The 23,107-nt window shown below is 37.1% G+C and overlaps 1 protein-coding gene across 3 annotated transcripts in view; it reads left to right on the top strand.

The window, feature by feature from the left end:
- The first annotated feature begins 5,195 nt into the window (after window positions 1-5,195).
- The window catches only part of slc9a2 (solute carrier family 9 member 2), a 29,358-nt gene continuing 11,446 nt past the window's right edge, over window positions 5,196-23,107 (top strand). For 2 of the 3 annotated variants that reach the window (XM_056465059.1, XM_056465061.1), the window contains exons 1-8: window positions 5,196-5,592; window positions 15,318-15,781; window positions 17,576-17,826; window positions 17,917-18,134; window positions 20,211-20,410; window positions 21,090-21,179; window positions 21,273-21,343; window positions 22,775-22,942. In XM_056465059.1, coding sequence (XP_056321034.1) covers window positions 5,319-5,592; window positions 15,318-15,781; window positions 17,576-17,826; window positions 17,917-18,134; window positions 20,211-20,410; window positions 21,090-21,179; window positions 21,273-21,343; window positions 22,775-22,942 — 1,736 coding nt within the window. In that variant the 5' untranslated portion in view covers window positions 5,196-5,318. Of the gene's footprint in view, window positions 5,593-8,678; window positions 9,454-15,317; window positions 15,782-17,575; window positions 17,827-17,916; window positions 18,135-20,210; window positions 20,411-21,089; window positions 21,180-21,272; window positions 21,344-22,774; window positions 22,943-23,107 lie in introns of all 3 variants that reach the window. The other variant, XM_056465060.1, reaches the window with a different exon arrangement.

Raw genomic sequence — 23,107 nt, 5'->3', positions numbered from 1 at the left:
CTGGACTCGCCCTGATGTGGCGTCACCGCGCATTACGTCAGAGTTGTTTCTCTAAAAGCCACGCCTCCTCCTTCACAGATAACGTCAACCAGAGATCATGTTTGATTTGAGAAGCTGTTTTTATACTATTATTTATTCGGCAAAATGTGTTAAAAAGGTTTCATAAAAGTTCTTTGGGTTTTTAACGAGCGCCTGACGAGCGCGTGACAGGTGCAGAGGTGAAGTTGCGGCGGAAGATCTTGACTCCCATCTAGTGGTTAACATTAGTGGTCATATATTAGTGGTCATATACACATACATACACACACACATATATATATATATATATATATATATATATATATATATATATATATATATATATATATGTGTGTGTGTGTGTATGTATGTGTATATGACCACATACAGTACATACATGTTCACATGGGTCCTACAAGGATGGCTCATGTTTGTGAATGTAGGACTATTCAACTAGTAAAAAATGAAGATAAATTTCACTATAACATTGGTCTTTAAAAAATGTGACATTAAGTTTTCACTTAAGTTCTGTTTTTAATTACTTGTGTCATCCCAGAGACCCGTTCATCTTCAGAACACAAACTAAAATATTTTAGATTAAATGCTCCTCATCCTCTACAGACAGCAATGGTCCAGAGATGGTCATAGTCCAGATAAGGCACAAAAACATTGTCAAAACTTTCCATGTGACTTCAGTGGTTCAACTGTGAACATACCAAGCTCCAACAACACTTTAGTGAGGCAAAACAAAACAGTAAATACAAATTTGTTTGCATATATCTCTCCTGCATTAGATCAGGGTGTGTGTTTACTGCAAGCAGTAAGCGCACAGCCTAACCTGTTGTTGTGTGTTTACTACGAGAAGTAAGCGCACAGCCTGACCTGTTGTGGCAGAGGCAAACAAGTTATTTTTACAGTACTTTTGATGGACAAATGTGTTTTGGAGCTTTGTATGATTACAGTTCAACCACTGAAGATAGAAGCAATGTTTTGACAAAATTTGACAAAGTTTTTAGTTCCTTTTCTAGACTTTGAACATCTTGGGACCCGTGCTGTACATGGAGAAAGAGGGAACTAAAGCTTCATGGCAAATGAGTCAAATATCACATAAAAATCACCAAAACCAGCACAAACCAATGTTTAGTTTGGAGAGAGAGAAGGGAAGAAGAAAAAACATTTGCAAGTTCTAAAAATAACTTTACTCTGATTTAACCATTATGACAAATGTACTGGACCTGTTACACATATATCACTATCCTTTATGAACACAAATTTCACTGTAAAGGGTGCTGTTGTTTTGCCCCAGTAATACCTTCAGAGAATATAGTAGTAGTCAGACATCCATACAAAAGCAGAGAGTTTGGTATGGTGTAGCAGAACTGCAATAGATGTCTGTCCATGCTGACACCGGTTTAGGCCATCAGTTTGTCCCTGATGCCCTCAACTGGAGCTTCCAGAAAACCTACAATAAATGGAATAGTAGGTTACAACTAAGTTGGTATCTGCGATTATATGAAATTCAAACATTTATTTTTAATTGAAACCAAATTTGTCTTATAATATCGTCAAATTCAATAATTTTGACTCATTCATCTGAATATTCCTACTTCACTGATCTTGTTAGGGTTTCATTTACATTAAATTTTTATAAGATTAATGATGCAAAATTTAGATTAATTGAACGCACATACAAACCACACACAATTAAGTACTGCTACGAGTAAACCGCAATATTCCCAAGAGAGGAACGAAGACACAAAACAAAACAAAAAAAAACACACACCAGTCCAGAACATAATCATTAAAGAAACAAGGACAAAGCTGGTTTGTGAACACAGGCAATAATAAACAGACATTACCAACCAAAGAAAAAAGAATCTTTCATACAGGCAAAGTCTTTTCCGTTCAATGCTGTGTAGTGTGCCTCTAGTTAGGAGTACATACAGTATCTAAAGTAAAAGGAACAGTGAAACAACAGTAGTTCACTTTATAATAACCATTATATTGCATGTTTAATTTATCATTTATAACATTGCTCAGTAAAAATGAAATGTTATGTCAGATTTCATGGCAATTAATGGTAAAATCTTAGAAGAAACCGTGCAAATTATGAAAACATAAACCTGCAATCTTGACATGCTCCCCACTTCATTCTTTAAAATAGTGTTTAACTATTTAGAAATGGATCTTCTAAAAGAGGTAAATGCTTCACCTCTTTCTAGGATTTTTCCTAACTCACTTAAAACTGCAGTTAAACCCCTCTTGAAGAAGAGCAACCTGGATAATACCCTATTGAGCAATTACAGGCCCATCTCAAATCTCCCTTTCATTGGCAAAATCATTAAAAAAGTTGTTTTTAACCAGGTTAACAAGTTCTTAAACTTCAAGGGGTGTTTGGACAATTGTCAATCTGGTTTCAGACCACATCACAGTACAGAGAGCGCCCTTATAAAGATAATCAATGATATCCGCCTAAATACAGATTCAGGCAAACTAACAGTGCTGGTATTGCTTGATCTCAGTGCCGCATTTGACACTGTCGATCACAGCATACTTCTGGATAGGCTGCAAAATTGGGTTGGGCTGCCAATGCATTGATGAAATTAACAATTGGATGTGCCAAAACTTTCTTCAGTTAAACAAAGAGAAAACTGAAGTTAATGCGTACCTTGGCTCTAAGGGTCAAACAACAAAAAATAAGGTCAAGAATCTTGGTGTGACTCTAGAGTCAGATCTGAGATTCAATAGTCATGTCAAAGCAGTTAGTAAATCAGCATACTATCATCTCAAAAACATTGCAAGAATCAGATGCTTTGTTTCCAGTGAGGACTTAGAAAAACTTGTTCATGCTTTTATCAGATCTTTAGGATCATATAAACTAAAAATTCCAAGAGTTCAGTCAAAGCAGGGTGAATCGTCTTTCAGCTACTACGCCCCTCGCTGCTGAAATCAACTTCCAGAAATGATCAGATGTGCTCCAACATTAGGTACATTCAAATCAAGACTGAAAACACATCTGTTTAGCTGTGCCTTTCCTGAATGAGAACTGTGCTGTGTCCAACAGATCGCACAAATACATTTTTCTCATCTTTTTCATTGTTTTATTACCTGTTTTCACACATTTTAATCTGTTTTTATCTGTTTTTAATCATTTTTATTATTAGTTTTTAATTTTTCTTATACTTGTCTGTTTTATTCCTGTTTATGTAAAGCACTTTGAATTGCCACTGTGTATGAAATGTGTTATATAAATAATCTTGCCTCGCCTAATATAAAAAATTAGTCAAGAAGATAAAATGTTTTGTGAATCTCCAATTTCCGCTAATGAGATCAAAGAAGCCATTGAACACTTAAAACTTGATAAGTCAAATGTTTTTTTTTTTTAAATAATGGATGATAATAAATTTATATTTTAAAAGCAAGCATATTTTCATATTTCTTTGTTCAATTTTTTCTTTTAAAATTTTAAGCTCATAACATTATTTATAAAACTGTAATAGAGTTTAAATGCACATTTGTAAATAAACACTTCACGGTAATATAGAATGGTAAGCACTCTGACAAAAATGTGGGGAATAATTTTGTAGCATCAAAAAGTGTGATTATGGTCACCATCCGACAATCTAATCCAGCAAAAAAAATAGTGTCTAAAATGTCACTAAAATGCAGTATTTAAACCTTAAAGTTGAATAGAAAATGAGGCAAATAACTGCAAAAGGTCAACTAAAAAAAAAACAAAAAAAACACTCCTTTCAATAAGCTGGCTACCAGCCTGAATCATGATTTTACAAATGAGCAAGCTTCCTTACATGAAAGTGTGTTGTGTTTTTTGTGCAGTTTTTAAAATGTAAATTAACATTTTTATATCAGGATACATTTAATGGTGAGGGCAAAATGGTGGCTCAGTGGTTTGCACTTCCACCTCACAGCAAGGTCGCCGGTTTTAGTCACGACTGGGTCAGTTGCTATTTCTGTGTGAAGTTTGCATGTTCTCCCAATGTTTGTGTGGGTTTCCTCCAGGTGCTCCGGTTTCCCCCACAGTCCAAAGGCATGCGCCATAAGTGAATTGAATAAACTAAATTGGCTGTAGTGTACACTCTAAAACCCAAAAAGTTAAGGTAACTCAAACCATTTGAGAAAACCGATTGCAACAAACCATTTTAAGTCCAAAAACAAATCCTAATGAGTACTGTGAACTTAATCCATTTGAGTAAACAAAGCAATTTGAATACAGTAAAACCCAATAAATGAAGAGAACTCAACTGAGTACTGTAAACCGATCGCTACAAACCATTTGAGTTAAAAAAATCTATATAAGTACTGTAAACGTACTCCATTTAAGTTGAAGTAATGAGGTATTAATCAACCCATTACCTTCCAAACTCTTTTCATATTAGTAGAATTAACTTTCAGTCAACTTTGAGTTAACTACACTCATTTCGTTTGAAAAAGTGGACTGTTGGGTTTTACAGTGGTAAACGTGAGAGTGTATGGGTGTTTCCCAGTCCTAGGTTGCAGCTGGAAGGGCATCTGCTGTGTAAAACATATGCTGGGTAAGTTGACAGTTCATTCCGCTGTGGCGACCCCTGATGAATAAAGGGACTAAGCCGAAGGAAAATGAATGAATGAACATTTACTGGAGAAAAAAATATCTTTTTTGATCTTTCTCTCACACTTGCTATTCAACAAGAACAATAGGCAGAGTTGCTCATTGTCTTTTATCTGTCTCCTTTACTCCTCCACTTAAACATAAACTGCCAAATGAAAAAAATTAATAGGACAAAATTACGTTTTAAAAACGCGTGTGTGTGTGTGCGAGTGTGCGTGCGTGCGTGCGTTTGTGTGTGTGTGTCTGGAACGGGATTGTGGGAATATGCCTGGCAATTATATGCCTGCAATCATTCAGTCAGGGACAGCTCCAAAACAAGGTGCAAGACAAAAAAAAAAAAAAAAGATGAACGGCTGTAATTTGCATTTATTTGTGCAAAGGTGTAACCATTTACTGTTTTGAAATATACATTAATCCTAAATGCTGAGATAGCTTGCAAATAGCGTGAACTAAAATTCTCAGTTTCACCCGCATATATAAGTGAATCTCATGAATAATCTGTAGCGACCCGCCCGGTGACAGACGTTGACAGAAACCAAAAATCTAGTTACACCGGCCTCTGTCTGTATCTGAGCAATGAGGCAGACGGAGAGACGCAGGTAGTCAAATCACATATCCGTCAGCTTTACTCAGAAATGAATGAACGAGGTAATCAAATTTAAATACACGGCAGCTAAAGGCACACTCAGAGATGGTGCTTCATTTTTATGTTAGCACGTCTTTCAACTTTCAGATTTTTTTGTGCATATGTTTTGCTTCTCTTGGATATGGAGAAAACGTCGATATTACTCCGAAAGCGACTGCTGTTTTTTCATCTAAATATCCTCTTTGGAGCTCAACGGATGACACTGCTGGAAATGAAGCTGACGAAACCAATCCGGAGTTTTTTACACTGAACTTCTCTCGCATTAAGATCCCGTTTGAGATCACTTTATGGGTGCTGCTGGCTTCCTTTGCCAAAATAGGTGAGCAAATACTAATCCTAAAGTCAAACAAATCTAGAATCTGATTTGAAACCTTTCTTTTCTCTTTTTTTCTTTTCTTTTTTTCACAAAAAGTTAAATAAGGAACAAATTAAATTGAGATTTTGAAGTAGATCCTGAAATATTTTCTTGTCAGACATATTGCATATATATATATATATATATATATATATATATATATATATATATATATATATATATATATATATATATATATATATATATATATATATTTAACAGTGAGTTGTAAGCGGATGGCCTTCCAGCCACAACCCAGCACAGGGAAAAAACCCACACACTCGTTCACTAGGGCCAATTTATTTATTTATTTTTTTTAATCCAATTTCTATATGTCTGTGGACTGTTGGGGAAAACCAGAGCAAAATGAGTTTGCAAAAATAATTTTATACGCATTTAATGAGTATTAAATGCAAGCAAAATGGCTAAATTTTAAAAAGTACAAATTTAGATGAGAATATGTCAAATTTATAATTTTATGTAACAGATATGTTTATAATAACATTTTTCAGAAAACAACATCTAAGATAAGTTAATATAATCTTTTACTTTTATCTACGTGTTATGGCTCTACTTGTTTTTAAGTGAGCATTGATGTTACAATTCAAGCCCTGTGTTCATGTGGATGAACAACGCAGCAGTTTATAAGTAACAGGTTAAAGTTTATACTGCGCTTCAATGGATTTGTGTACAGGTGTCATACTGATTAGAAAACTTCTAAATGTGTTTGGTTAAATCCAGTTGCATCAGTGACAAAAAACAAGAACACTGTATTTCAAATACACGTTTTTTAAATACACATTTCATATGCATCACTCCGTAAATTAATAAATGAATAAATGTAAAGGTTGTTGTTTGGGACCTAGGTGGAGTATGGTTCTATTTGTAACACTAGATCGTGGAGAATGATTGGGACTGTATTTGCCATTCAAATGACTAGTTTGTGTTTCCTGTAAAACTAGTTCTCTTCTTTACTTTGGCCCGTTTCCACTTAGTGGTATAGTACGGTACAGGTCACCTTAATCAGGCTTGTGTTTCCACTGCCAAAAGGGTAATGGCGTGGTGTACGACAGAAAGTTTCACACAACGTCATTCTCGCTCGAGGAAATGTCAAAGTAAAGCTGTACCGGTCGTTCACATATTATACGAGAAGCACTTCTCACAAAACAAATGCTTTATACACATAAATACTTATAAATGTTCATGACTAACCTTTCTATGAACAGGATTTGATTATAACTGCAGATAAATTATAGCGAAATAGCCTACTGTAACGTCTGCAATTATATTAAATAAATAAATAAATGCAACATGTATGAACACATACAGACCCTTACAGTCTCCGATATGCAGGGCCGGCCCGTGGGATAGGAAGTATCAAAGGTCATAGACTCACCAAGAGGCGACACTCTAGTGCGATTTTGTAAACAGCCACTAGATGGTACGGTGGCCATTTTGGAATGAAAATTTCAATAGAACAACAGCATATTATAAGTCTGTAAAATAAACTATTAAAAGTGCTGATGATTGTAATAGTAGGCCCAATCCCAATTCTACCCCTTAGCCCTTACCCCTACCCCTCGTTTAGCGCGCTCCCGCCAAGGGGTAGGGGTGACCCAAATCTCTTTAGCTTGAAGGCGTAGGGTTAAGGGCTAGGGGTAGATACCCTTTCGAAAGAAGATTTTTCAGGACCACTCGAAACCAAGGGGTAAAAAAATTTCCCAGAATTCACCAGCAACAGCTGCACCCGGAAGTAAGGAGATCCACAAATTAGGATTTTTTGTCATTATTACGAATTTTTACAAAAAACAAGCATATGTTTTAATATATTTATAACCGCATTCATAAAATAAAATAAAAAACGCTAAATTTAGCTATCTATAATCCATAATCATAACTACTGTAGAGCAGTCCAACAACATTGACACACGATGGCACTCGAATATGCTGTCAGTATTGTCTAGTGGCTATGAATGAGCTATTTACAGTGTCTGCTATAATGTTAATGTTGTTTTGGTGTGTTTACATAGATGAATATGGCCACTGTGTAATTGCACAGTATAGTTATGAGCTTATTGCCACATTATATCGATATGATAACATAATAAACGCCTTCAGTGATTTCCTGAAGATAAATACCGAAAAAACCAACTAGCTACCGCAGAACTATCGTGATCGTCTGATCACATATGAAGCAAGAGTTCACTATGACATATGATGATGTGTGTGTGCTAGTGCTGTCCTATTTCTTAGTAGATTTTGAAGCTCTTCCCCTTAACCCTCATTTTTAAGGGCCAAGGGGGAGGGGTACAAAAATAGAATTGGGATTGGGCCTAAGTGTCTTATTGTCGTCTTTCAGGTTGTATCTCAGCTTTAATGCGCTTTTTAAATAAATAAATAAAAAACAAACAGCTGCTTGCTATCGCAAAAGCAATAAAATCCAATGTACAGCCGACTGATTTCACTCCAAAATGGTGGAATTCTGGGCTGTTGCTGAGCGCTGTTGCTGAGTGCTGTTGTTACAATGGAACGTTCTATTTAGGCCCAATCCCAATTCTATTTTTGTACCCCTTCCCCTTGGCCTTTACAACCGAGGGTTAAGGGGAAGGGCTTCAAAATTTACCCCTAAGAATTGGGACAGCACTGCATCACCTGCACACGTCATCATATGTCCTCGCGATCTCTTGTTTCATATCAGATCAGACGATCGTGACTGCTGTAGTTATTCCAGTTGTGTTATTATTTGGTATTTATCTTCAGGAAATCTCTGAAGGCATATATTATGATAACACAGTGATCTAATGTGGCAATAAGATCGTAATGTACTGTGTATTTACACCGTGGCCATATTCATCGGCAAACATCCTGTTTACATCGGATTTAAACTGTTCGTTTAATAGGGGTTATAGATTGTGATATTTAGCTTTTTTTTGCGTTTTTTTTTTTTAAGCATGACGGTAAAACAAACGCGGTTATGAATATATTAAAATATTAAATGTTTGTTTGTAAAAATTCATAATAATGACATTCATTCATTCATTTTTTTTCAGCTTAGTCCCTTTATTAATCTAGGATTGCCACAGCGGAATGAACTGCCAACTTATTCAGCATGTTTTTACCCAGCGGATGCCCTTCCAGCCGCAACCCATCTCTGAGAAACATCAATACACTCACTCACACTCATACACTATGGACAATTTAGCTATCCCAATTCACCTGTACCACATGTTTTTGGACTGTGGGGGAAACCAGAGCACCCGGAGGAAACCCACGCGAACACGGAAGAACATGCAAACTCCACACAGACATGTCAACTGACCCAGCCGAGGCTCTAACCAGCGACCTTCTTGCTGTGAGGCGACAGCACTACCTACTGCGCCACTGCGTCACCGTAATAATGACAAAAAAATACTCATTTGTGGATCTCCTTACTTCTGGGTTCAGCAATACTGCCGTTGTGGCTGGTGTGTTCTGGGAAATTTTCTTACCCCTTGGTTTCGAGTGTGGTACTGAAAAATCTACATTCAAAGGGGTATTCACCCCTTCTCCTTAGTCCTGAGCTTTCAAGCTAAAGAGAATTGGGACATGGGTAAGGGGAAGGGCTAAGGAATAGAATTGGGATTGGGCCTGAGTGTCGCCACTTGGTCATTCTAAGCTCTTTGGCAGTATAGGCAAATGCTAAGGGCGCCGTACATCCAGGGGGGCACCAGAAATGAGGGAAGCATTGAGGGACATCAAGCTCAACATGTCAAAATATCCCAAACTGTCTGGTGCGCAGGGGAGGCAAAAAAGAAAAGAAGAGGATGAAAAACGCGGCAAAGTCAGGTAATGTTACGATAAAGATGATTATTTTTCTGTAACCCAACTATGATTGATAACGCCATTAACCAAAGGCATGCCTGTCAACCCTCCTGTTTTTGCCCGCTATCAACCCGTTTAAGTATTTTCCCATATTTCCCCCGTATTTCTAATCTTTCTATGAACAGTTAAGTATCAAAGCTGATCTCAAATGGGATATCACTGCAAGAGCTGTTCAAGAGAATTATGCTTTAGCTTTATTTTGGCTTGAAAGCACGTTGAAATGAATATAAACACGTCTGCATTCACCTTCTTTCCATTAAAGCTGTATGTCGATCGTCGTAAATCAGAATCAGAATCAGAATCAGTTTTATTGCCAAGTGTGCTTCACACACACAAGGAATTTGTTTTGGCTACAGAAGCTTCCAGTGTACATAAAGTGACAAGTGACAACACAAAATAAATATGAAAAAAAAACATATTCATTTGATAAACATAAAACAGGACAGACTAACAAAAACAGTACAAACACTGAAGAGCTCCACACCGAAGCGGCCATACGCAGCGCCATCTTGATGAGGTCTGAATCAGTGAATCTCTGAATCAGTGAATGCATGCTGACTGACGGACGCGCTCTGTATGATAAACTGTTCCCAGATAAGCTTCTGTGGGCTTTGGTGTGTTTTTAAGCAGAAAAACACACTTGATAACATGTAAACATGTCCGTCGTGTGTGTTTTATTTTAAACACAACTAATTTTCTCTTAAATGAGCATAAATGGTTACATTAACACCTCTGTTATCAAACAAAACAAAATGAGAGATTCACTAGCCGCTCCTCACTAAATAACTATTGCAACTTTAATCAATATTTAAATACAGTAAAAAGTGAACGAGATTTTATAACTTGATTTAATTTCAGTATAGGCTATATTAATAGGCTAACCTTTTATTTTATTGCTAATATTTTCTAATGTTTGCTATGTATTCTATCATTTGAAGCTAATTGCTGTCCACTATTTTTACATCCCAGTGTTGACATGGCATAACATGGTTTGCTATTCAATAAACAGCCAGCTCTGTTAGTTTAAGCATCAGCTAATATTATGGAAGGGCATATATGTTATGAAAAATAGTAATAGTAATGTATACCCCCATCATTCCTTACTCAGGCAAATGTGTAAATATTAGATCTATTCAGCAGGTGTTATAACATTGATTGCATTGCATCTAACATTTTCCCAGCTTGTAATAATCAATCAAAATGCTCTTCATTTTTCAAGTCTAGCTGTTTGTTGTATTGCAGTTCATATTGTTTAAAGTGCGTTTATCACAAACTTTACATCAGTGTTAAAATGCACATTATTAATGTTAGAGCATAGCTTAGCATTTCCACATGGTATATTATGCAGTTTACTAATTCTTTTATTCGCTAATTAGCATTTCACTGTAATGACAATAAAATTTTAATTGTTACTAATATATGAATTACTAATACAATTTGCATATCAGAAAACGTACATTGTGTATTAGTCTATACATCATGCATGTATCTCTAGGTTTTTCATTTATATTATTACATCTTATTTTATTCTTTAAATCACCTGTTTACAATTAGACTGGCGTCACATACTCCTGTTCTGTCTTTAAACGCGCTGCTGAGGTTTCTCAGTCCCACCGTTGCAAATTCTTCTTTCTAAGTATTTTAAATGTGCAATTGCATTATTTAAATAAAAAGATGTTAAAGACAAAGCTAATAAGTTTCTTATTAGTATATGTACACTACCAGTGGAATTTACTGCAATATGAATGGGCGCTACCCGAAAACTTGCCTAGGGCACCAAATTAGTCAGAGCCGGCCCTGCTGATATGTTACCAATTAGAAAAGTAGTGTTCAATCAAGTCCTAAACTTTCTTACTCAAAACAACCTCATGGACAACAAGCAATCTGGCTTTAAGAAAGGCCACTCAACTGAGACTGCCCTGCTCTCGGTCGTGGAGGATCTCAGACTGGCTAAAGCAGACTCTAAATCATCTGTCCTCATCTTGCTGGATTTATCAGCTGCTTTTGACAATGTAAACCACCAGATCCTGCTATCTACGCTTGAGTCACTGGGCGTCGCAGGCACTGTTATTCAATGGTTCAGTTCCTACCTCTCGGACAGGTCATTCAGGGTGTCGTGGAGGGGAGAAGTGTCCAACCTACAGCATCTAAACACTGGGGTACCTCAGGGCTCTGTTCTTGGGCCACTTCTCTTCTCTATCTACACGGCATCTTTAGGAACAGTCATCCAGAAACATGGTTTTTCCTACCACTGCTATGCTGATGACACCCAGCTATACCTCTCTTTTCACCCTGATGATCCCTCGGTTCCAGCTCGCATTTCAGCCTGCCTGTCAGACATTTCACACTGGATGAAAGATCATCATCTCCAGCTTAACCTCATGAAAACGGAAATGCTTGAAGTTTCTGCCAACCCGACTCTTCACCATAACATTTCAATCCAGACGGACGGAGCAACCATCACTGCATCCAAAATGGTAAAAAGCCTTGGAGTAACAATTGATGACCAACTGAACTTCTCTGACCACATTTCTAGAACTGCTCGATCTTGCAGATTCGCACTCTACAACATCAGAAAGGTCCGACCCTTCCTATCTGAACATACAGCTCAACTCATTGTTCAAGCTCTTGTTCTCTCCAAACTGGACTATTGCAACTCTCTGCTAGCCGGGCTACCAGCTAGTTCTATCAAACCTCTTCAGCTGCTTCAGAACGCAGCAGCACGAGTGGTCTTTGATGAACCCAAAAGAGCACATGTCACTCCGCTACTCACCCGTTTGCACTGGCTGCCAGTTGCTGCCCGCATCAAATTCAAAGCTCTGATGTTTGCTTACAAAGTGACCGTTAGCTTGGCTCCTTCATATCTGCTCTCACTTCTGCAGATATATGTGCCCTCCAGAAACTTGCGTTCTGTGAATGAACGTCGCCTCGTTGTTCCATCCCAAAGAGGGAAGAAATCACTTTCCCGAACTCTCACATTCAATCTGCCCAGTTGGTGGAATGAACTCCCTAACTACATCAGAACAGCAGAGTCACTTGCTGTCTTCAAGAAACGACTAAAATCGCAACTGTTTAGTCTCCACTTTCCTTCCTAATCTGCAACTGCCTCTCTGGCTATACCACTAACTGTGCCCTCTCTCTCTCTCTCTCTCTCTCTCCAAAAAAAAAAAAAAAAAAAAATTTGTACTAATGCTTTGCTTCTTAGACTTTACACACCTGAAACTTGTCTATAGCACATGTTCACTGCTGCTCTTATAGTTGTGTAAATTGCTTCCTTGTCCTCATTTGTAAGTCGCTTTGGATAAAAGCGTCTGCTAAATGACTAAATGTAAATGTAAATGTAGATATAAACTACACACAAAATACATTTAGTTCTTATTTGGGTTCAAAAACAACATGAAATATAGCCCACAGTCAGAGCAAACCTCCCATCTGTATCTTTAATCGTCAGCAGCACATGTAACCTCTGTTAGAGAGTAATTCTGTCATTCCGAGTTCTCTCTGGAGAAGGTGGGTGTCACCATTAAAAATGAAAGCGCAGCTTTTCACCTATAACGTCTTATTGCTCATCCCTTATAAATATGCAGAGAGTGAAGATGACGGTCATGTAAATATATAGCTACACGACGCCTTAACATTTTTGGTGTCTTTTACTCATAACATCAAAATGAAATAAATTTCCTTATATTATGTTTTCATTGTTAAGATAGTGAAACAACGTAGCCTGCAGGGTGAGGTGAATGAGGTTATAAAGTACACTTTAAAGTACACTGTGTTAAATGATACATTCATAGTAAACTAAAATACATTATTGTAGAGTACTCTGCATATTAATTCTAGACTAAATGTGCTTTTTGGGCCTCTTAAGTCTCAAATCCTGCCTTTATATCTCACATTTAGGAGCGGGATATCATTTTAGGCTGCGGAGGGTTTACTTTTGTTCTTGTGGAACAAAGAGGTGCAGTGAAGTGTATGTAAAGTGAGGCAGGAACCAGGATCTGTTTTCACCCATCTCAGTTCCTTTAAAAAACATCACTAAAGAGCATTGTTTTTTCTCTCTCAGGCCTATTATTTTTTTGTCAGTATTTCACTTTTGGGATGACAATGAGCGCTCATGTTACCTATGTTTGTTATTTTAGATCTAAGACAGTAGGCATGGTGGCCCAGGCACACATAGTCTAATACATTCATGTTAAGCCATTCAACAAAGTAGCCCAGGCACACATACAGCAGATAGTAAAATGTGCAATCCCATGGCTTAGTGGTGAAAAAAGTGTTTATTTCATTGATGTAAGCAAAGACTATATAAAACACAAGACATGTCACTCGTATTGTTTTGATAGGGGAAAAGTGTAACGGTCAATATGGCGAATAAGGCTCCGCCTACTAGTACAGGAGCCAATCATCGGTCAATATAGACTGACGATTCTCCGGGGGAGAAGTTTAAATCAGACGTGTACTTTTACAACAGTTTATGTGGTCAACAAATCACACTGGAATCTCAGCGAATACCTGCTTCACAGAAATATATCCACATAAAACTTGAAATCTCTACTTTTAAATGAACCCACTACACTTGAAAAAATTTTTTTCAGGTTTTGTATTCTGTATGAAATGAACGCGAGGTACAGTCTTTCCTGTTAAACGCACATCACATGACAGCAGTAGCTACTCTAATGCCCACAACTTGTAAACAAAGAGTCGCTGTCATTTCTGGAGAAGATTCGCCATCATGAACAGGTAGTGAATTACTTCAGTAGAGCAGCGCGATCAGATGATCGTTATTCAGTGGATGATAATATGTGTAAAACGGGCAGAAATAAGATTGGTGTCATGATCAATTTCCCTTCAAGTGTGCATGTGCACTAGCTTGTGCAACCTAAAAAATGCCGATTTTATGTAAATCGAACGTTTAAAAACTAAACTTATAAGACGGTTGTTGAATTTTATTGGTGATTCCAAATATGTAATGTAATTGTAAGCTTGGCTAACAGTTTTGGACAACTTGATGTCTCCCCATTCAGACAGAATGCCCGAGCATACTGCCTAAGAGGTGTTTCAAAGATGGCCGCTGAGTGAAATGACTTGCCTTAAAGAAATTTTGATATAAGCCTGTTTGTTTGTGCAACTGTTTATAGACTCTGTATCAAGTTTTCAGAAATACAAGGTTAGCTCTATAAATATGCAGCACATTTTTTGAGACCCTCCTCCACTATATACATATTCATCATAACTGTAAATCTCTCTAAAAGTTGTCATGACATAAATGTAAAAATAAAACAACGTGTGTATTCTGGTTGGTACTTATTAATATACGTATACAAATAGATGATCATACCTATTTTAAAATTATATTTTAAATGTGCGCCTTGCTGACAAACAGGTCAAAACTTCAAGAATAGTGACAAATTATGAAGACTAAAAAGGACAATAATTAGTTTTTTAGGGCTGCACTGTCATCCTTAAATATAGTCTTTTAATATGCCATCAAAATATTATTGTTTTAACTATTGTTATAGTGTATTTCAGCTAGTGCCTTCTGTAAACCATGGTAAAAAAATGATAGTCATGGTATTTTGCTCAGAAAACAATTAATCAGGATGCTTTCTTTTTTTAAAAAAAAAACTTTTATGGTTTTGCTGCTTGAAAACCCTTTTTGAAAAATAAATAAATTGCCTTAACCTGTCCCTCTAATAGTACTTCTAAACTTTTTTTGACCTTTTAAAATTGTTTATAATTTTAAATTACAGCCTCTGACTGACTTTTACATGTGTGTATGAGGTGGAATTACCGTTAAAATATGCTTATCACATACTCTTTCTGAACAGGTTTCAATGTCTACCATAAGATCACAGTCTGGGTGCCTGAGTCATGTTTGCTGATCTCCCTTGGATTCATAGTAGGAGGCGTCATGCATGCAGTGCGCAAGGAGCCGCCGGCAGTAGTCTCCTCCAATGTCTTTTTCCTCTACATGTTGCCACCCATTATTCTAGACTCTGGCTACTTTATGCCCACTCGACCCTTCTTTGAAAACATGGGCACGGTAATGTGGTTTGCTGTGGTTGGCGCCTTGTGGAATATCATGGGCGTCGGCATCTCCCTATTTGCCATCTGCCAGATCGAGGCGTTTGGTGTGCAGGACATTAACCTGGAGGAGAACCTTCTGTTCGCCACCATCCTCTCAGCTGTTGAACCGGTGGCTGTGCTCAGTGTGTTTGAGGACATCAGCATAAATGAGCAGCTCTACATCGTGATGTTTGGAGAGTGTCTGTTCAATGATGCCGTCACTGTGGTGAGTGATGTGGATTATACACATATTAAACCAAATGATGTCTGATGGTGGCGCAGTGGGTAGCGCTGTCGTCTCACAGTAAGAAGGTCCGTGGTTTAAGCCTCGGCTGGGTCCTTTGGCATTTCTGTGTGGAGTTTGCATGTTCTCCCCACGTTGGCATGGGTTTCCTGCGGGTGCTCTGGTTTCCCCCACAGTCCAAAGACATGCTGTACAGGTGAATTGGGTAAGCTAAATTGTCCATAGTGTATGAGTGCGTGTTGAATGAGAGTTTATGGGTGTTTCCCAGTGTTGGGTTGCAGCTGGAAGGGCATCCACTGTGTAAAACATGCTGGATAAGTTGGCGGTTCATTCCACTGTGGCGACCCCTGATTAGTAAAGTGACTAAGTTGAAAAGAAAATAAATGAATGATGTCTGATGCAGAGAAAAAAAATCTGAGATTGAAGGGATCTGAAAATTGTCAACTACTTTTTTCAAACCTTTATGATTTTCTTTCCTCTGTTGAACACAAAAGAAGATATTTTGAAGAAAGCTGAAAACCTTCAAACATCGACTTCCATAGTATTTGTCTTTTTTCAAAATAAATTCTTATGTGTTCAACAGAAGAAAGAAACTCAAGAAGTAAGTAAATAGTGAGTACATTTTCATTTAGGACTGAGCCATACTTTCAATTGGAGATCAAAATTAGAAATCAATTTGTGATTGTAAATGTGATTGTTTCATCATTCACAATTTGAAGGAATTTAAGTCATGGTTAAACCATGCTGTTAAATCAGTGTTTTCTAAAATATCGAAGGTACTTCAACAAAAATGATTTACTTTGTGGAAAACAGTCATCAAAATTAGAGAAGATCTATGGTTTCTTCTGGAGTCTGTAATGAGTTTCTTAGCCACAACTTTCAATAAATTTCAATCAGGGTTACGTCAGGACAGTCTTTTCATTATTTAATTTTTTTATCTTCAAGGAACTGCTTTACCTATTTTTTTCTGTATGGAGAGAGAGCACATTCTTAAGGTGGCCTCAACAGATTTAAACTTGTAGCTTCAGTCACAAATTGTCTCTGATTGAGTACTGTTTGAAGATGTTGTGCCAATGTAAAAGCAGGGAGATATCCGTGTAATTTATCCAAAAGTATCCCAATTTGTTTAGAAATAAATACTCTTGAAATCATGTCCCCTTTCAAATCTTGCCCCATAGTGACAGAATATTTGATATCCAAAACACTGTACAGTACAGTACATCCAAAGTCAATGTACAGTAACTGCTTGGTCATTCGATGTAGGCTTAAACACCATTGTAAATTCCCTGAAAGTAAAACAATTTGTTAAATTTATAATATTACTGTATGCGAGTTACCAGTATGTGAATCATAGTTCAGTATCATATATCATTATACTAATTTATTCAATGATAACAAGGTTTTACATGAAAATAATCGGGGTAGTTTTTTTTTTATGACTTTAAATTAGATATGGTAAGTAGATACTTCAGTTTCAACTAATTATCTACTGCTGGGGTGACCAACCCTGTTCCTGGAGATCTACCTTCTTGCTGATTTTAGTTGCAACCTATAACAAACACACCTGTCTGTAATTATCAGCTGCTGTTCAGGTCCTAATTAATTGATTCAGCTGTGTTTGATCAGGGTTGGAGCTGAAATCTGCAGGTAGGTAAATCTCCAGGAACAAAACTGAGCACCACTGATCTGAACGCTACAATATTTGTATCTTAAAATTCATCATATCTGTATTCCTAATTTTATTATTTGTACTTTTGTACAAATAATTCTTTCCAGGTGCTGTACAATCTCTTCAATCATGTAGCAATGATGGAAGTGGATGAACCTGCGGTCATTTTAAGTGACATTGGCGGATTTTTTGTGGTGGGTTTGGGTGGGATTTTTTTTGGCTTGCTGTTTGGGTTTTTGACAGCCTTGACCACACGGTTCACTGGAAAAGTGAGAGAGATCGAGCCCCTGGTCATCTTCATGTTCAGTTATATGGCCTACCTGATAGCTGAGCTCTTCGCCCTCTCCAGCATCATGGCGTAAGTAAGGCCCTCTTAGTAAGTTTGCTTCCAAATGTCTAAAGAAAATATAAATTTTCCTGAAAGTTGAACTTTGTATTATTTCGACAGTATCTTAACCTGCACCTTGAGTATGAAGTACTACGTTGAGGAGAATGTGTCCCAGCGCTCATGCACCACTATTCGCCATGTCATCAAGATGGCTGGAAGTGTGTCAGAAACACTAATGTTCTTTTTTCTGGGTGTTGTTACAATCACAATGGACCACGAGTGGAACTGGGGCTACATCCTCTTTACTCTGTTCTTTACTCTTTTTTGGAGGTTTCTGGGTAAGGAAGATCAAACTTTTTTTTTATTTTACATTAAAGGCACAATGTGTAAGTTTTGTCTTCATAGGGTCACTTAAGCAAATCATTAACAATAAGTTTTTATCTACCACACTACCGTACCGCTCGGTGGAAATGGACTATTAGCCTGCTGATCCATTCTTCAGCTAAACCAGCGCAGCACACACACTTACAGTGCTCGAGTGTCTACTGAGTTTGTCTGCATGAGTGGCATGGAGTATTTAAAGCTCTTTCCACATTATGATGATAACTTGTAAGATCGCTTGGGCCATCTCCCATGCGTATAATCATTCATTAATTTTCCTTCGACTTAGTCCCTTTATTATCAATGGTTGCCACAGTGGAATGAACCACCAACTATTCCAGCATATGTTTTACCATCCATACACACTCTCACATTCACACACATACACTATGGACAATTTAGTTCATCCAATTCATGTATAGCGCATGTCTTTGGGCTGTGGGGGAAACCAGAGCACCAGGAGGAAACCCACGCAAACAGAAATGCAAACTGGTCCAGCTTGGGCTCGAACAAGCAATCTTTTTGCCCATGCATATAATCATCACATACAATTTATTATTGCTTTAACATTGCAGCCTGGCATTATCAGTGAAAAATGTATTCAAACAAACATCTACACATGTGAAAAGTGACACTGGTGTATTTAACAAATGCTCAGCTGCAGTTTCTAAAATGGTTAGTGTGTAAAGCACTGACAAACACAGCTCTGCACATTAAGGAATGGTGAGCTGATTCTAAACATGAGTGACCCGAAGCTTCTGTTTGCTAACCGTAATCAAACAGAAAAACAAAAAAACAAACAAATTGTATTTACTATTTGCTAATTGTATTAACTATTTACTAATTGTAAGTTACTTGCATCTTTCAGACAAATTGTAGGTACAGCTACATCTTTTAAATGCTTCTTTTAATGTTAATGCTAACTTTGTGATCTTAAAAAATGTATTGCACACAAAAGCTCATTTTTGCCCACTCCCTCTGGGGTATTTCCTTCATAACTAAAATGAATCTGTTTCGCTGTTGCCTCTTTGCCTCACGGTGGCTCAACGGTTAGCACTGTCGCCTTACAGCAAGAAGGTCGCTGGTTTGAGTCCGGCTGGGCCAGTTGGCATTTCTGTGTGAAGTTTGCATGATCTCCCTGTGTGTTTCCTCCAGGTGTTCCAGTTTTCCCCACAGTCCAAAGGCATACGGGTATAGGTGAATTGACTAAACTAAATTGACCTGTAGTGTATGAGTGTGTGTGTGTGTGTGTGTTTCCCAGTACTGGGTTGCAGCTGGAAGGATAAATAAGGGACTAAGCCGAAGGAAAATGAATGAATGAATGAATGAATGAATGTTGCCTCTTCTGAAGCAGGTTGTGTGTAAAGGCACTGGTCAGCCTCTACATACGAACACACAGCAGACTGCATGCTACTGTTGAATAGAAGATAAATGAAAGGCACCATTGTCATCTGCTTTGCTATCTGTGTACAAAAAAAGGTGGGATGAGGCTGGAGTCTGCTTGGAGGTGTGCATACGTGAAATAGTAGCTTGTTAACTGGTACAAAATTCAAACCGGCTAATTATGGCATATTGGACATATGAATTGCTCAACACAGACATAAAAAAATCAACATAAGTGTAAATTTAATTCTGGTCACCTTTAAGTCACCTTGTGAATGGAGATTATTCTTATTAGTAGTAGTAGCAGTAAACTTTATTGTCCTTGACAGGAAATTTTGCCATGGGCATCACCATATTGCTGCAGACATTTCATAAAAACAAGACAAAATACAGCAGTTACAAAATATATAATGCTAATAAAGATAGACTCTTGTTAAATAAACATACTGAAAAAGGTACAAAGGATTTCTTAAACGGTTTAACCTACACTTTGGGACTCTTCTACTTTGGGATATCTTCTACCAGAGGGAAGTAGTTCGTAATGTGGAAACAAAAAAAGAGTTGGATCGTTCACAATCCTTTCCACCTGATTGAGGGCACAGTAATTGTCGTCATATGTAACCATACATCATATGTTGTTTGTGTTTTAGGAGTCCTGGTCCTAACACTGATCATTAACCCTTTCCGCAAGATTCCTTTCAACTTCCAAGATCAGTTTGGCTTAGCCTATGGTGGGCTGAGAGGAGCCCTGTCCTTTGCCTTGGCCTTCACTCTACCAAACAGCATTGCTCACAAGAAGCTTTTCATCACAGACACGATTGCCGTCATCATCTTCACAGTTTTCATTCAAGTACAAGTCTTCTATTTGAGTAAAAGAGTCAAAGCAACATTTTCTATATGTAAACCTCCTATCTAAAGTTATCCTAACAGAAATAAAAGAGCAGATATTTCATGAGTTGCATTTATTATAAAACAGATGGGACAATTGCAATCTGATCAAAATATTAACCTTGTGATAAGTTTTATGAATTATCTGACAAACCTATAAGAGATTTGAGTTCACCACAACATGAAGATTTGCTCACACCCAAGTGGTTCTAAACATTTATGATTGTTCTTTTTTCTTTTCCTGATGAACACAAAACAAGATATTCTGAAGAATGTTGGCGGTAAAAACAACCATTCACATTCGTAGTAAGAACAAAAATACATTCAATGGTTGTTTTTTCCAACATTCTTCAAAATATCTCGTATCTTTGTATTCAACAGAAAAAGAAACTCAATCAACAAGAGGAGGATGAATACATATTGGCAGAATTTTCATTTTATTTACAGTTTATGCTGATTTTGCAAGAATTTTGATCTCCACTGTAATTTATAATAGATTTTCCAGCATCAAAACCAAAAAATAATTTAGAAACAATTGTAATATGCTTATTTGGTGCATAAGAAACATTACTTGTTATTATAAATGTTCAAGTAAAATCAGTCTGCCAGCAACATTTTTCAATGGCTATTTCTATTGGCAGGGAATAACTATAAGACCCCTTCTAAAGTTAATGAATATCCGTAAGACGAATTGGAACTTGGAGACCATCAATGTTGAGATTCACAAAAGGGTACATTTCAAGTGGTTTCTTTTTTTATTTAAACATTATTCCTTAATAATAAACATCAGTTTAATGCATCCTGATTCTGATTCTCTACTCTAGTTAATGGAGCACACAGTCGCCGGCATAGAAGATCTATGTGGACAATGGAGTCACTACCGCTGGAAAGACATGTACTGTAGACTGTGTATTGCTTTTTTTATTCTGAGTACAATTAAGTACTAAGTACAGTTCTCTCCTGACAGCAGTTAAGAAGTATTTCAGTTTAATGTTTACACTTTCCTCTTTCATAATCAGAGTAAAAAGTAATCACACAAATTACATCAGTAAAATTGTATTGAAGTTACATTTCCAATTACTATGTGGGAAAAGTAATTGAATTAATCAGTTTAAGGAATTGAATTAAGCTACGGTCACACCGGGCTTTGTGTGTGCGAAATTCTGTCGTGCGGCGCTGCGAAAAGGGGCGGGATTAAACAAGCTTATTAGACATTTAAAAAAGCAAGCCATTGCTCCATGTTTTACATTTTTGCCCAGAGAGGTCCTGTTTTGATCCTCGACTGGTCTCATGCAGTCAAGGGATGCGATTTAGCAGGTTAGAGTTCACCAAGCTTGAACTTTGCACCACAGCAACCTGCGAAACTTAACGCATGACCCCGCGTTTCCGGTCTGACGCATTCGCGTGCGTATGAATGGAAGTCTATGGGAGGAAAAGTCAAGTGTGACCACACCTTTATGCCACTTAAAATCCCTATGAATCCTAATGTAAGGAAAATATAAATTATACTCTTTTAAATGTTAAAATGTCAGTCAAACATGGCATTTTAGCCTCATTAAAAATGTCAATACTTAAGGATTTTAATACCTCTGGGGTCATGCTTATCTGTACCAAGAATAGACTAATATATTTTTTTAATTTTTTATTGTCGTTTTTTAATTGGCTATTTCTTTCTTAATGCAGAAGAAAAGTTTATGAACAGCTCAATAGTGAACATACGGAGCAAAAAGTCTCAACCGGTGCAACACAAAATGAACAGGTGTTTTTTTTTTTTTGTTTTTTTTTATGAGTTTTGCGCGAGAACGCAAAGTTTCCTGAGAGAACAAAAAACTTTGGGAAAGAAAGCAAAACATTTGAAGTAAATGTCTTTCCCCTCCTCTATTTTTTCCACCCCTATGTGCCTTTAGCTTTTTTGAATTGATTTATATGAATTAATCTACCATATTGAAGTCATTATCTTAAACTAAACACTAATCCATTACTTTCTGTGGATAAATGATTTAATTACACAGCTACTTTGTAACTAATCACACCTAACACTGGTCACAAGTTCAGCACAACAAGAGTGTTGCCGGTTCAACTGGTTCTTCAGGTATCTTATCTATGTGGTTTTTCACATGCATTTTCTAACGTGCTTTGGGCTTATTGAAATACATAATGACAATTTCTTATTATAACTTCCACAGGCTTTCACCGTAATTAATTTTGTTTAATTTTCTGTAAAGTTTCAAATAGATAAAGAATGTTTAGTGGCATGCACATAATCCTACTTTCACTGATACTGATGTTAAGAGTTACTCATCTTGATCTTCTCTTTGGTTGTCAGGTTCGTGAAGTTCAATAACCGGTTCATTCGCAAGATTTTAATCCGCGATAATCGTCCTGAATCAAGTATTGTGTCTCTGTATAAGAAATTGGAGCTTCGAAACGCCATGGAGATTCTGGACACAATGTCTGGTGACATCAGCGCAGCTCCCTCCTTAATGTCATTACAGTAAGTCTGCATTTTTGCACTGTCAGTCCTTTTCCAGTACTCTGCTACTCAAAAACTGGTTTGGCTTTTTTGGCCTAATAGGTAGCTTGTTAAAATGTCACTTTTTTTTCTTTCTTTTTTTGGATATTACCTATCATGTAGTTTGTAAGGCAACTGTTTGTAAAA

The sequence above is a fragment of the Danio aesculapii genome, chromosome 9, assembly GCF_903798145.1.
Source record: "Danio aesculapii chromosome 9, fDanAes4.1, whole genome shotgun sequence".
Taxonomy (NCBI): domain Eukaryota; kingdom Metazoa; phylum Chordata; class Actinopteri; order Cypriniformes; family Danionidae; genus Danio; species Danio aesculapii.
Note: the sequence above shows the minus strand (reverse complement) of the source record. Positions and strands in the feature narration are given on the sequence as shown.